Consider the following 12,227-nt stretch of genomic DNA (forward strand, 5'->3'; position numbering starts at 1 on the left):
AAAAAAAAATGTGTTCGCAGTATTGGTTTGGCACACTGTGGACACACAGAACTCTGTACAGAAACAGCAGTAACAGAAGGGTGACAGGGCAAGGAAGATGAGCACTGAGAAGTGACCACCGATTTAGCAAAGTCAAGGTCACTGGAAATGGGGATGAGCAGTTTCAGCAGGGGACAGAAGCCTTCCCAGAGAGGGTTTAAGAGAACCTGGGGCTGCGCATGGTGGCTCACCCCTGTAATAACATTGGGAGGCCGAGGCGGGCAGGTCGCTTGAAGCCAGGATTTCGAGACCAGCCTGGGCAACATGGAGAGATCCTGTCTCTACAAAAAACTTTAAATAGCCGGGCATGGTGGTGCACACCTGTAGTCCCCTCTACTAGAGAGGCTGAGGTGGGAGAATCACTTGAGGGACAGACATTGAGGCTGCAGTGAACCGTGATTACACCGCTGCATTCCAGCCTGGGCAACAGAGCGAGAACTTATCTCAAAAAAAAGAAAAATAAATTAGCCAGGCATGGAGGTGCGTCCCTGTAGTCCTAGCTACTAGGGAGGCTGAGGCAGGAGGATCACTTGAGCCCAGGAATTCGAGGCTGCAGGGAGCTATGATTGCACCACTGCACTCCAGCCTGGGCGACAGAGACCCCTGTCTCTAACAGATGAAAAAGAATGTATTACAGGAAGAAAGGTGAGGGTTAGAGAGGAGACAAGCATGCAGACCATCGATATTTACAGAAGAGCCAAATCTGTAATGGGGTTCATTAATCTCATCGACCAGTTGTGCGTGTTTGAAATTTTGCATAATCCAAAGTAGTAAGCGGTGGGGTGGGGGCTGTGGGCGTAGGGTGGGAAGAGGGTGGTGGAGATTGGGAGGAGCAGGTTTTGGGGGAGTGATCAGAAGCTTGGATCCTTTGGCCAGAGTCGCTCAGGACAGGTGCCAGAGCAGCCCCAGGGGTGTGCAGCTGGCCTGATGTCCTCACTCTACGCCCTAGGCCACTTTCAGCACCACCGAGATGGCGCTGGCGCTGAACCGCTACCTGTGCCTGGCCGTGCTGCCGCTCATCACCAAGTGTGCGCCGCTCTTTGCGGGCACAGAACACCGCGCCATCATGGTGGACTCTATGCTGCATACCGTGTACCGCCTGTCTCGGGGTCGTTCGCTCACCAAGGCGCAGCGTGACGTCATCGAGGACTGCCTCATGTCGCTCTGCAGGTGGCGCGGGGCGGGCCTCGGGGCGGGGCGGGGGCAGGGGGCAGGGGGCAGGGGGCAGGGGGCAGCCGAGCGGCCCTGGACTGGGGGTCCCACATCCTATGCATGGTCCCGCAGGTACATCCGGCCGTCGATGCTGCAGCACCTGCTGCGGCGCCTGGTGTTCGACGTGCCCATCCTCAACGAGTTCGCCAAGATGCCACTCAAGGTGAGGGCAAGCGCTTTTTAGCATCTCGTTTCCAGGCCGCACCCACTCGTTTGCTCTTCCCTCCTACTGCGGGGCTCATTTGTGTCGGCACTGCCCAGCCCAATTAACCTGCTCTAGTTAGGGCGGTGTCCCCATAGAAATCTCTTAGCATCCTTATTTGCATACTAGGATTCCCAGAACATTCACTTTGCTTCATTGATGCCTCTAGCGTTCCCTAATTAGCATTTAATTTGCTTAACAGTGAGCCAGCCCCCGCTTCAATTAGCATATATTTGCATGGAGCACACCACTTTCCTTAATTAGCATGTTTATTTGCATGCCTGGACCACCAGACTTCCACTATTCAAATGAGTGCATTTATTTGAATAAACATTATCACAGCTATTCTGAATATTTGCACACTGTCTCTCATTTTTTCATTTGCATGCTAATTTGCATAAAGAGATACCCCCAACTCAGATATCTTGACTATTTTGCATAATACATCGAAATCAGCTCCCATTTCAAATTTGCATTTTAGCCAGGCGCGGTGGCTCACGCCTGTAATCCCAACACTTTGGGAGGCCGAGGTGGGCAGATCACTTGAGGTCAGGAGTTGGAGACCAGCCTGGCCAACATGGCGAAACCCCATCTCTACTAAAAATACAAAAATGAGCCGGGCATAGTGGAGCACACCTGTAATCCCAGCTACTCTGGAGGCTGAGGCTGGAGAATTGCTTGAGCCTGGGAGGCGGAGGTTGCAGTGAGCCGAGATTGTGCCACTGCACTCCAGCCTGGTCCACAGAGTGAGACTCCACCTCAAAAAAAAAAATTTGCATTTTGGATAGTGGAGGCCCTCTTCCCAATTACCATATATTTGCATGGGGTGCAGCCTTTGTTTCTACTTGGTATGTTAATTTGCATAAGCACAGATTGCTGCATCCATATGCCCATTTACTCACTACATACCCATGGATTAATATTAGCATGCTTATTTGTGTAAAGCAATACCAGACACAACCAGCTCTAGTTTAATGCCCATTTTAACTCTAAATTAAGAATGCTAAATTTGCATACTAAGCTGTCTAGGACCACTCCTCAATAAACATACCATTTCTTCCCTTATTAGCATATCATTTGCATAACCCACACCTCCTTCATAATTTAAAAGCACTGGCATGCCTGTGTCTCTCTGGGCCTTCATCTGTCTGCCATTTGCTGGTGCCCCCCTCATTTGTGTGTCCCCCTCTTGTTCCCACCCAGCTCCTCACCAACCACTATGAGCGCTGTTGGAAGTACTACTGCCTACCCACAGGCTGGGCCAACTTCGGGGTCACCTCGGAGGAGGAGCTGCACCTCACGCGGAAACTCTTCTGGGGCATCTTTGACTCTCTGGCCCATAAGGTCTGGGCAGCAGGGAGCCCCAAAATGGCCTATGTGGAGGGTTTGGGGCCCAAAACTGGGGGTCCAGAGTGAAATCCCCCAATTTTGGGGGGTTCAAGGACGAGAAGGTTCTGCATGTTTGGATCTAGGAGGATCTATGGGTTGAGGTTTCAATTTGGAGGTTATGAAAGAGGGGGTGGACCTCTAGTTTGGGAGCTTGGAGAGGGCAATATGGGGATGATTTGAGCGTACAGTTGGGACTGAGATTTGGGTTTTAAGGAGAGGAACCATAATTCAGGTTTGGGGGTTCAGGGAGGAGGGCTGATGATTGCAATGTGTGAGTTTGAGGTCCTGGGGGTCAGTAAGGCTTATAGTGACCACCTACCCCTGCTCCACCTGGCTTTCCCAGAAATACGACCCGGAGCTTTACCGCATGGCCATGCCTTGTCTGTGCGCCATCGCTGGGGCTCTGCCCCCCGACTATGTGGATGCCTCATACTCATCTAAAGCAGAGAAAAAGGCCACAGTGGATGCTGAAGGCAACTTTGATCCCCGGCCTGTGGAGACCCTCAAGTGAGGCCTGGGGGCTGGGAGACAGAGAGGAAGATTTCAGGGGTGGAGGGAACCCCAGCTCCAACATCTGCTGACCCTATGCCCCCAACAGTGTGATCATCCCGGAGAAGCTGGACTCCTTCATTAACAAGTTTGCAGAGTACACACATGAGAAGTGGGCCTTCGACAAGGTTGGCCTCAGGGTCCTCCTATCCAAGAAACCCTCAAGACCCCAGCTTTCCCCCCGACCTGGTTCTTCCCTAAGGCCCCAGATCTCCCTGAGACCCCCCAGCCTTCCCTAAGACCCTTAGCTTGTTCTGGGACCCCCCAGGATTCTCTGTCCTCGACTCCTCCAGGGTCCCCCCTGTGTGTCCCCAACTGCTGCCTCCACCTCACCCTGCCTCCCCTCCATCTCTAGATCCAGAACAACTGGTCCTATGGAGAGAACATAGATGAGGAGCTGAAGACCCACCCCATGCTGAGGCCCTACAAGACCTTCTCAGAGAAGGTGACCAGGCCTTGGGGCCCAGCACTGGGGGTCAAAATGAAACCCCCAAATTTGAGGATTCGGGGAGGAGTGAGGCAATTTCACTGTTTGCATCTAGGTGGATCTGTGGGTTAGGTCTCCCCATTCATGGATTTTGCCTTCTCTCAAACTTGGTAGAGCAGGTAGAGACTCCGAGAGAGTGGGTTTGATTCCTTGGCTGTAGTAAGACTTCTCGGAGACTTGAGTGTCTAATGGGATAAGGAGATTGGGTTTGGGAGGCTCTGTTACAGAGCAGGTAAGAGACTTGAGTTGGAATCCAGACTGGACAATTGCCTAGCCACACGGTCAGAGGTTTCTCCTTTGGGGTCCTTCCTCCACCCCTCTCTCATCCCATTCCACCAACTCCCCACCCTCCTGTCCACCCCAGGACAAAGAGATTTACCGCTGGCCCATCAAGGAGTCCCTGAAGGCCATGATTGCCTGGGAATGGACAATAGAGAAGGCCAGGGAGGGTGAGGAGGAGAAGACGGAAAAGAAAAAAACGAGGAAGATATCACAAAGTGCCCAGGTGAAGGCGGGGCCTGGGCGGAGGGCAGGGGCACGAAGGGGGGGAGGGTCTAGAACAAGGGGCATGGACAGACAGGGAAGGGATGGAGAGGAGAGGGGCCCAGGGAGGTAGGTGGGGCAAGAGGGGTGCAGAAACCTGAGATCTGGGAAAGGAGAGGGCGGGGATCTGAAGAACTGCAAAGGGCAGAGGAGAGAAGGATGGGGTGGTTTAGAGACAGGGCCTTAAGCAGAGGACATGGGGCCTTGAGCTAGGCGAGGGCGGAAGGGATAGAATGGACTAGTGGGGCCTGGGGAGGGGCTGGCCTGGGCTTCTTGCTAGCCCATCAGCCCACCTCCCATCTTCCCCTTGTCCTCTCAGACCTACGATCCTCGAGAAGGCTACAACCCTCAGCCCCCCGACCTTAGCGCTGTTACGCTGTCCCGGGAGCTGCAGGTAAGAGCCCTGATCCTTTTGGGGGGACATGGGGTGTCTTTGGGGGGGGCTGGCATCCTCTGAATCTAGCCCTTGACTCTGCATCCACTCCCAGGCCATGGCAGAACAACTGGCAGAAAATTACCACAACACTTGGGGACGGAAGAAGAAGCAGGAGCTGGAAGCCAAAGGTGAGGGCGCCCATGCCGCCCCCACGCGACACCTGTGGATTCACCGTGTGGTTTTGCTGATTGCCTTCATGCCCCTGAAACTCGGTTTCTCCATCTGTAGATGGGAATAATAACAGCGTTTACCACCGTGGGGTAATGAGATGAGCACCAGCAAGCAATGTCACCGTTATTCGTTATCTTCATCTTTATTACCATAATAACGCATGCCGGGCACTGCAGGAACCACTTCGGTTAGAGTCTTCCCCAGAGCCCTGATTTCTGGTCTTTGCCTCCCCAGGTGGTGGGACCCACCCCTTGCTGGTCCCCTACGACACGCTCACGGCCAAGGAGAAGGCACGAGATCGAGAGAAGGCCCAGGAGCTGCTGAAATTCCTGCAGATGAATGGCTACGCGGTTACAAGGCACGCGGGTTGGGACACCCGCGGAAGAGCAGCAGGCGGAACCCACCCGGCAAAGGCTGGGAGGGGCGGGGCCACAGAGGGGTGGAACCGAGAGGAGCTGGGCCTGGGGAGCAAAGATGGAACCAGAGGGGAGGAGCTAAGGGAGTGGGGCCTGGACACAGAGGCGGGGCCAGATGGGGAGGAGTTCGAAATGGGCGGGGCTTAAGAAGCACAGTGGGGACCAGACAGGAGAGGAGGAAGAGAAGGGCGGGGCCCAGGGAGCAGAGGCGGGCCAGAGAGTGGAGGAGACTGAGAGGGGCGGGGACCGGTGATTGGAGGCGGGACCAAAGAGGAGAGAAGGCTGAAAAGGGTGGGGCCCGGGGAACAGAGGTAGGGCCAGAGGAAGAGGCTGAGAGGGGCGGGGGCTGGGGAGCACAGGCGGGGCCAGAGAGGTGGGGGAGGTACAGAGGGGCGGGGACTGGTTAGTGGAGGCGGGACCAAAAAGGAGAGAAGGGCTGAGAAGGGCAGGGCCCGGGGCACAGAGGTGGGGCCAAAGGGGAGGAGGCTGAGAGGGGCGGGGGCTGGGGAGCAGAGGCGGGGCCAGAGCGGGGAGAAGGCTAAGTGGGGTGGGGCATGGGGGGCTCAGAGTGGAGCCCCGACCTTGGGTGAAGCCAAAGCTGATACAGACGGGGCCAGCAGGAGCACAGGCGGACCTGAGAAGGGTGGGAAACTGTAGGGCCGACGTCTAGGCTGATCCTTCTCTCCACATCTCCATGCAGAGGCCTTAAGGACATGGAACTGGACTCGTCTTCCATTGAAAAGCGGTTTGCCTTTGGCTTCCTGCAGCAGCTGCTGCGCTGGATGGACATTTCTCAGGAGTTCATTGCCCACCTGGGTACGGAGAAATCCCCCCCTCTTATGCCCGCCCCATCTGCAGACACCAGTTCTGCAGACCAGACTCATCTAGGACACCTGTTCATGCACTCAATCCGTCCTCCCCTTATCTGATGTTTATTGAGCTTCTACTATGTGCCAGACACTGTTCTAGATGCTGGGGTACAGCAGTGAAGATGACAAATGACCCCTGCTCTCCTGCAACTACTCCTGTGTTGGATTCAGGAAATTAGCATCATAAATAACTAAATCGTTTAGTGTTAGAAGGTGATCAGTGTTATGGGAAGAAGAAAACAATAGAGCCAGGTAGAGGGGATTGGGAGTGTGGAGCCAGTTGTAATTTTATTTTATTTCATTTTATTTTTATTTTTTATTTTATTTATTTATTTATTTTTGAGACGGAGTGTCACTCTTGCTGCCCAGGCTGGAGTGCAGTGGCACAGTCTCCGCTCACTGCAACCTCTGCTTTCTGGTTTCAAGCGATTCTCCTGCCTCAGCCTCCTGAGTAGCTGGGACCACAGGCACGGGCGCCACCACACCCAGCTAATTTTTGTATTTTTAGTAGAGACAGGGTTTCACCATGTTGGCCAGGATGGTCTCGATCTCTTGACCTCGTGATCTGCCGCCTCGGCCTCCGAAAGTGCTGGGATTAAAGGCGTAAGCCACCGCGCCCAGCTTGCCAGTTGTAATGTTAAATAGGGTGTTCCAGAAAGACTTTGATGAGAATGTGACATCTGTGAAGGAGGTAAGAGAGGAGCTGTGTGGACCTCTTGGGGACATCTGTTCCTTGCAGGCAAAGGAACAGCGAGTGCAGAGGCCCTGAGAGGTCCCTGGTGTGAGTGTCAGGATGCCCTGTAGCTGAAGCAGAGTCATCGAGGGGGACAGTGAGATAAACGAGGTCACAGAGGTGACTGGGGCAGATCATGCAGGGCTTTGCAAGCTGTGATGAGGACTTCGACCTTACCTGGGGTGAGATGGAGTTGGGGGTTGGGGGCTGAGCCGAGGAGGGCCGTGAACCATAATTCTGGTGTTCACAGGGTCCCTCTGGCTTGACTGGGGTGGGGACAAGAGCCGAAAAGGGTGAGAACTGGGCCAATTTCTGGATCTATTTTGAAGGCTGAGGCTGTTGGGGTGCCCCCAATGCCTCTTATAGGCCAGTAAGAATTACAGCTAGGCCCTACAATCCCCTCCAGTTATCCCTAGAGACCCCGCCAGCATTCCCCTTGAGAGCTACCCTCAGGAACCCCCAAATTCCCTCCAGGTGAATGGCAGAGCAGGATTCGCTGTCACATCTCACCTCAAAGCCTGCCTGCTGAGCTTCAGTGCTGCACATCCCCTTGAGAATTCCCTTCCCTCTCTAGACCTCAGTTTCCTCGCCTGTGACATAGGCATATGTTCCCCGTAACTAGCCATGGTTCTGTCACTTACTGGGTGACCTGGGGTTAGTTACTTCACCTGAGTTTCCTCATCTGAAAAATGGGGGCTGGGAACCAACTGCACAGACCTCCAAGTTGTAAAGAGACTGTGTGAGAATGACACGTCTCACAGTGCCAAGGACATAGCAAGTGTTTAATAATTGGAGCCAGTATTATTATTATTATTATTATTATTTTTTTTTTTTTTGAGACAGAGTCTTGCTCTGTCACCCAGGCTGGAGTGCACTGCACTCGGCTCACTGCAAACTCTGCCTCCCGGGTTCACACCATTCTCCTGCCTCAGCCTCCTGAGTAGCTGGGACTACAGGCGCCCGCCACCACGCCTGGCTAATTTTTTGTGTTTGTATTTTTAGTAGAGACGGGGTTTCACCATGTGGGCCAGGATGGTCTCAATCTCCTGACCTCGTGATCCACCTGCCTCGGCCTCCCAAAGTGCTGGGATTACAGGCGTGAGCCACCGCGCCCGGCCCAGTATTATTATTTTAATAGTATCAGTTATGACTATCACCATTATTATTGTTTGAAATTTATTTCCATTTTAAAATTAACTCTAATTTGTTTACATTGACTTCTTGTTTCATTTGGTCCATTCATTCATTCATTGCAGAGTAACTCAGTGCCATGTATTCAAGTTCAGAATGAAAAGCACTTATGGTGGGTGAGGAAGGGCATGGTCCATGACCTTAACCCATTCCAGTTTGTTTTCCCCATTGTCAGCTTCAGAAAGGGTTTACTGTCAGCTTCAGAAAGGGTTTGATCGAGGAGTTGCCAGCTTCAAGAAGGATTTGATCAAGAAGTTGGGGGAAAGCACTTTGGGAGGTTGAGGCGGGTGGATTACCTGAGGTCAGAAGTTTGAGACCAGCCTGGACAACATGGTGAAACCTTGGCTGTACTAAAAATACAAAAATTAGCTTGGTGTGTGAGAGCATGCCTGTAATCCCAGCTACTTGGGAGGCTGAGTCAGGAGAATCGCTTGAACTCAGGAGGCAGAGAGTTCAGTGAGCCGAGGTCGTGCCATTGCACTCCAGTCTGGGCAACAAGAAAAAAAAAAAAGGAGTTGGGGGAATCAGATGAAAGGTAGGAGAAAGGTTTATCTCAAAGCCAACACAAATGACTTCATACCAATACTTTATCCCCCATCATTTCCCAACTCTGCTCCCAGCATCCTTCCCACAGAACACCCTGGGTTCCCCAGCCTTGAACCCACTGTGAAGCCTATCTGCCCTCCCTACAGAGGCTGTGGTCAGCAGTGGGCGAGTGGAAAAGTCCCCACATGAACAGGAGATTAAATTCTTTGCCAAGGTGAGAGGTGGGCTTAGAAGCTGGAGGGGGCTGGGGACTCATAGGCTCTCCCCACTCCTCACCGGACCCTTTATCTCCCCCCCACCATCTCCAGATCCTGCTCCCTTTGATCAACCAGTACTTCACCAACCACTGCCTCTATTTCTTGTCCACTCCGGCTAAAGTGCTGGGCAGTGGCGGCCACGCCTCCAACAAGGAGAAGGAAATGATCACCAGGTGGGCCGCCTGTGACCCTGGACCCAGCCCCCTGACCTCACAGGATTGTAATCCTTTGCCCATGGAGGCTCTGTCCTGGGTGCTGGGTGTTGGGTACTGACCATCTCCTGCAAAGGCGATTGAAGGGTGACCAGCCATCCTAGTGTACCCGGGACTGAAGGGTTTCCCAGGATGTGGGACTCTCAGGCAACTTGGGACAAATCGATCACCCTGTCCAGGAAGGCCAACTCAAGGCCGGGCGTGGTGGCTCACGCCTGTAATTCCAACACTTTGGGAAGCTGAGCTGGGAAGATCACTTGAAGCCAGGAGTTTGAGGCCAGCCTGGGCAACATACTGAGACCCCATTTCTACAAAAAATACAAAAATTAGCCGGGCTTGGTGGCGCATGCCTGTAGTCCCAGCTACTCAGGAGGCTGAGGCGGGAGGATTGCTTGAACCCAGGAGCTGGAGGCTGCAGGGAGCTGGGATCGCGCCACTGCACTCCAGCCTGGGTGACAGAGCAAGACCCTGTCTCAAAAAAATAAACAAACAAAGAATAATAAGAAAGGCTGACTCGCCCCTCACCTCCCCAGCATCCCAGTTACTGCCTGTGACTTTCCAGCTTGCCCATCTCCCTGCCCCTTCCCATCCCTGCTGTCTCTATCATTTGGCCCCCCTCCTGGTTCCTCTCTCCTTGTCTTCTCTGTCCCTGTCTCCTCTAATTGGGTCACGCTGTCCTCGTCTACTTGGCCTCCTCACTTGCTGTTTCTCCTGCCTTCTGTCCCTTTCTCTTTCTTCAGCCTCTTCTGCAAACTTGCTGCTCTTGTCCGCCACCGAGTCTCTCTCTTTGGTAAGTGGCTCCACACCTTCGGTCTTCCTCCCTAATGTTTCTCTTCCCCACCCTGAAGAAATAGCTCCCAGGTTCTGCCTTAATTTGAACAACCTTTGTTGTGTTCTTCCTCTGGACCCGGAGACATGCACCAGGTAGCCCGGGGGCAGGGCAGTGACTGAGACACCCTGGGCCTGCCCTCAATGGAGCTCCCAGGCCAGTGGGAGAGACAGACCTATCTCCAGACAACGACAGCGCAGTGGGGTCAGGGCTGGGCAAGAGGAAGGCCAGGAGAGTGGTTGGGCTGGGGAGGAGGGAAGTTTGGAGGTGCTGTAGGAGTCTGGGGGGGTAGGGGTGCAGTAGCATTCCAACTTAGCCCGCAGGTAGCCTCAGGAAGAGAGCGGTTGGGGTGGATGTAGAGGGAGGCACTGTCCTCTGTCCTCTTAGCCATGGCATCCCCCGGCCCATCTTCCTCTCCCAGGGACGGACGCCCCGGCTGTGGTCAACTGTCTTCACATCTTGGCCCGTTCCCTGGATGCCAGGTAGGGCCATGGGCAGTGGCACCCACTCCCACCATCATCGGGCCCCCACCCCAACCCCTGGTCTCCTAGACTCTCCGATTCCAGAGCTGGTGTTCCCCTGCTGCCCGTCTAGGACAGTGATGAAGTCAGGCCCTGAGATCGTGAAGGCCGGCCTCCGCTCCTTCTTTGAGAGTGCCTCGGAGGACATCGAGAAGATGGTGGAGAACCTGCGGCTGGGCAAGGTGTCGCAGGCGCGCACCCAGGTGAAAGGCGTGGGCCAGAACCTCACCTACACCACCGTGGCGCTGCTGCCAGTCCTCACCACCCTCTTCCAGCACATCGCCCAGCACCAGTTCGGAGATGACGTCATCCGTAAGGGCGCCTGACCCAAGGGCAGGTTGCGGGGAGTCAGTGTGGCCAACACCAGCCATCCGGGTGCCTGTGAGAGTCCCTGGGTGTTTGAGTGTGTGGATTTCTTGCTGTAAGCAAAGCATGCAGTCAGTACCTTGGCAGGTGGCAAATGAGTTAATGAGGACACGAGCTCAGCAGCTCTAACAAAAGACCCTAAGTGGACTGGCGCAGTGACTGACGCCTGTAATCCCAGCACTTTGGGAGGCTGAGGCAGGAGGACCGCTTGAGCTCAGGAGTTCAAGACCAGCCTGGGCAACATAGCGAGGCCCCGTCTCTATTAAAAAAAAAAATTTAAAGATTAGCCAAGCATGGAGGCACATGCCTGTAATCCCAGCTACTGGGGGGGCTGACGAGGGAGGCTCACTTGAGTCCAAGAGTTGGAGGCTGCAGTGGGCTATGATCATACCACTGCACTCCAGCCTGGACAACAGATCAAAATTCTGTGTCTAAAATAAAGAAAGAATAAAATAGGGTCCTTGATGTTAAAAAAGAGAGTCTATTGATAAAGGTTAGGAAAAGTAGCACTTGGCCGAGCGCAGTGGCTCACGCCTGTAATCCCAGCACTTTGGGAGGCCAAGGCAGACGGATCACCTGAGCTCAGGAGTTCAAGACCAGCCTGGCCAACATGATGAAACCTTGTCTCTACTAAAATACAAAAATTAGCCAGGCATGGTGGTGGTCACCTATAATCCCAGCTACTTGGGAGGCTGAGGCAGGAGAATTGCTTGAACTCAGGAGGCGGAGGTTGCAGTGAGCCGAGATCGTGCCATTGCACTCCAGCCTGGGCAACAGAGCGAGACTCCATCTCAAAAGAAAAGAAAAGAAAAGTAGCAGTTGATGGCCAGCCACAGTGACTCATACCTGTAATTCCAGCACTTTGGGAGGCCAAGGTAGGAAGATCTCTTGAGCTTAGGATTTCAAGACCAACCTGGGCAACATAGCAAAACCCCATCTTAAAAAAAGAAGAAAAGAAAAGTAGCCCCTGGATAGGGTTCTTCTCCCATCTAACTTTGTATTTTGAAATTTTCAAAACATACAGGAATGTGGAAAGAAGAAAATTGTTGGCTGGGCATGGTGGCTCACGCCTGTAGTCCCAGCTACTTGGGAGGCTGAGGCACAAGGACTGCTTGAATCTGGGAGGTGGAGGTTGCAGTGAGCTGAGATTGCACCACTGCACTCCAGCTTGGGAGATAGAGCAAGACTCCATCTCAAAAAAAAAAAAAAAAAAGAAGAAGAAGAAAATTGTTAACAATTTGCCCCGTGTGCTTACCCTT

At 53.5% G+C, this 12,227-nt stretch overlaps 1 protein-coding gene across 2 annotated transcripts in view; it reads left to right on the forward strand.

The window, feature by feature from the left end:
- The window catches only part of RYR1 (ryanodine receptor 1), a 155,728-nt gene that overhangs the window by 68,102 nt on the left and 75,399 nt on the right, over positions 1-12,227 (forward strand). For both annotated transcript variants that reach the window (XM_054462589.2, XM_054462590.2), the window contains exons 48-63: positions 989-1,209; positions 1,324-1,414; positions 2,657-2,797; positions 3,186-3,349; positions 3,441-3,519; positions 3,747-3,836; positions 4,243-4,383; positions 4,741-4,815; positions 4,910-4,985; positions 5,263-5,386; positions 6,145-6,260; positions 8,930-8,997; positions 9,092-9,213; positions 9,993-10,042; positions 10,503-10,563; positions 10,676-10,914. In XM_054462589.2, coding sequence (XP_054318564.2) covers positions 989-1,209; positions 1,324-1,414; positions 2,657-2,797; positions 3,186-3,349; positions 3,441-3,519; positions 3,747-3,836; positions 4,243-4,383; positions 4,741-4,815; positions 4,910-4,985; positions 5,263-5,386; positions 6,145-6,260; positions 8,930-8,997; positions 9,092-9,213; positions 9,993-10,042; positions 10,503-10,563; positions 10,676-10,914 — 1,858 coding nt within the window. The remainder of the gene's footprint in view (positions 1-988; positions 1,210-1,323; positions 1,415-2,656; positions 2,798-3,185; positions 3,350-3,440; positions 3,520-3,746; positions 3,837-4,242; positions 4,384-4,740; positions 4,816-4,909; positions 4,986-5,262; positions 5,387-6,144; positions 6,261-8,929; positions 8,998-9,091; positions 9,214-9,992; positions 10,043-10,502; positions 10,564-10,675; positions 10,915-12,227) is intronic.

The sequence above is a fragment of the Pongo pygmaeus genome, chromosome 20, assembly GCF_028885625.2.
Source record: "Pongo pygmaeus isolate AG05252 chromosome 20, NHGRI_mPonPyg2-v2.0_pri, whole genome shotgun sequence".
NCBI classification, from domain to species: domain Eukaryota; kingdom Metazoa; phylum Chordata; class Mammalia; order Primates; family Hominidae; genus Pongo; species Pongo pygmaeus.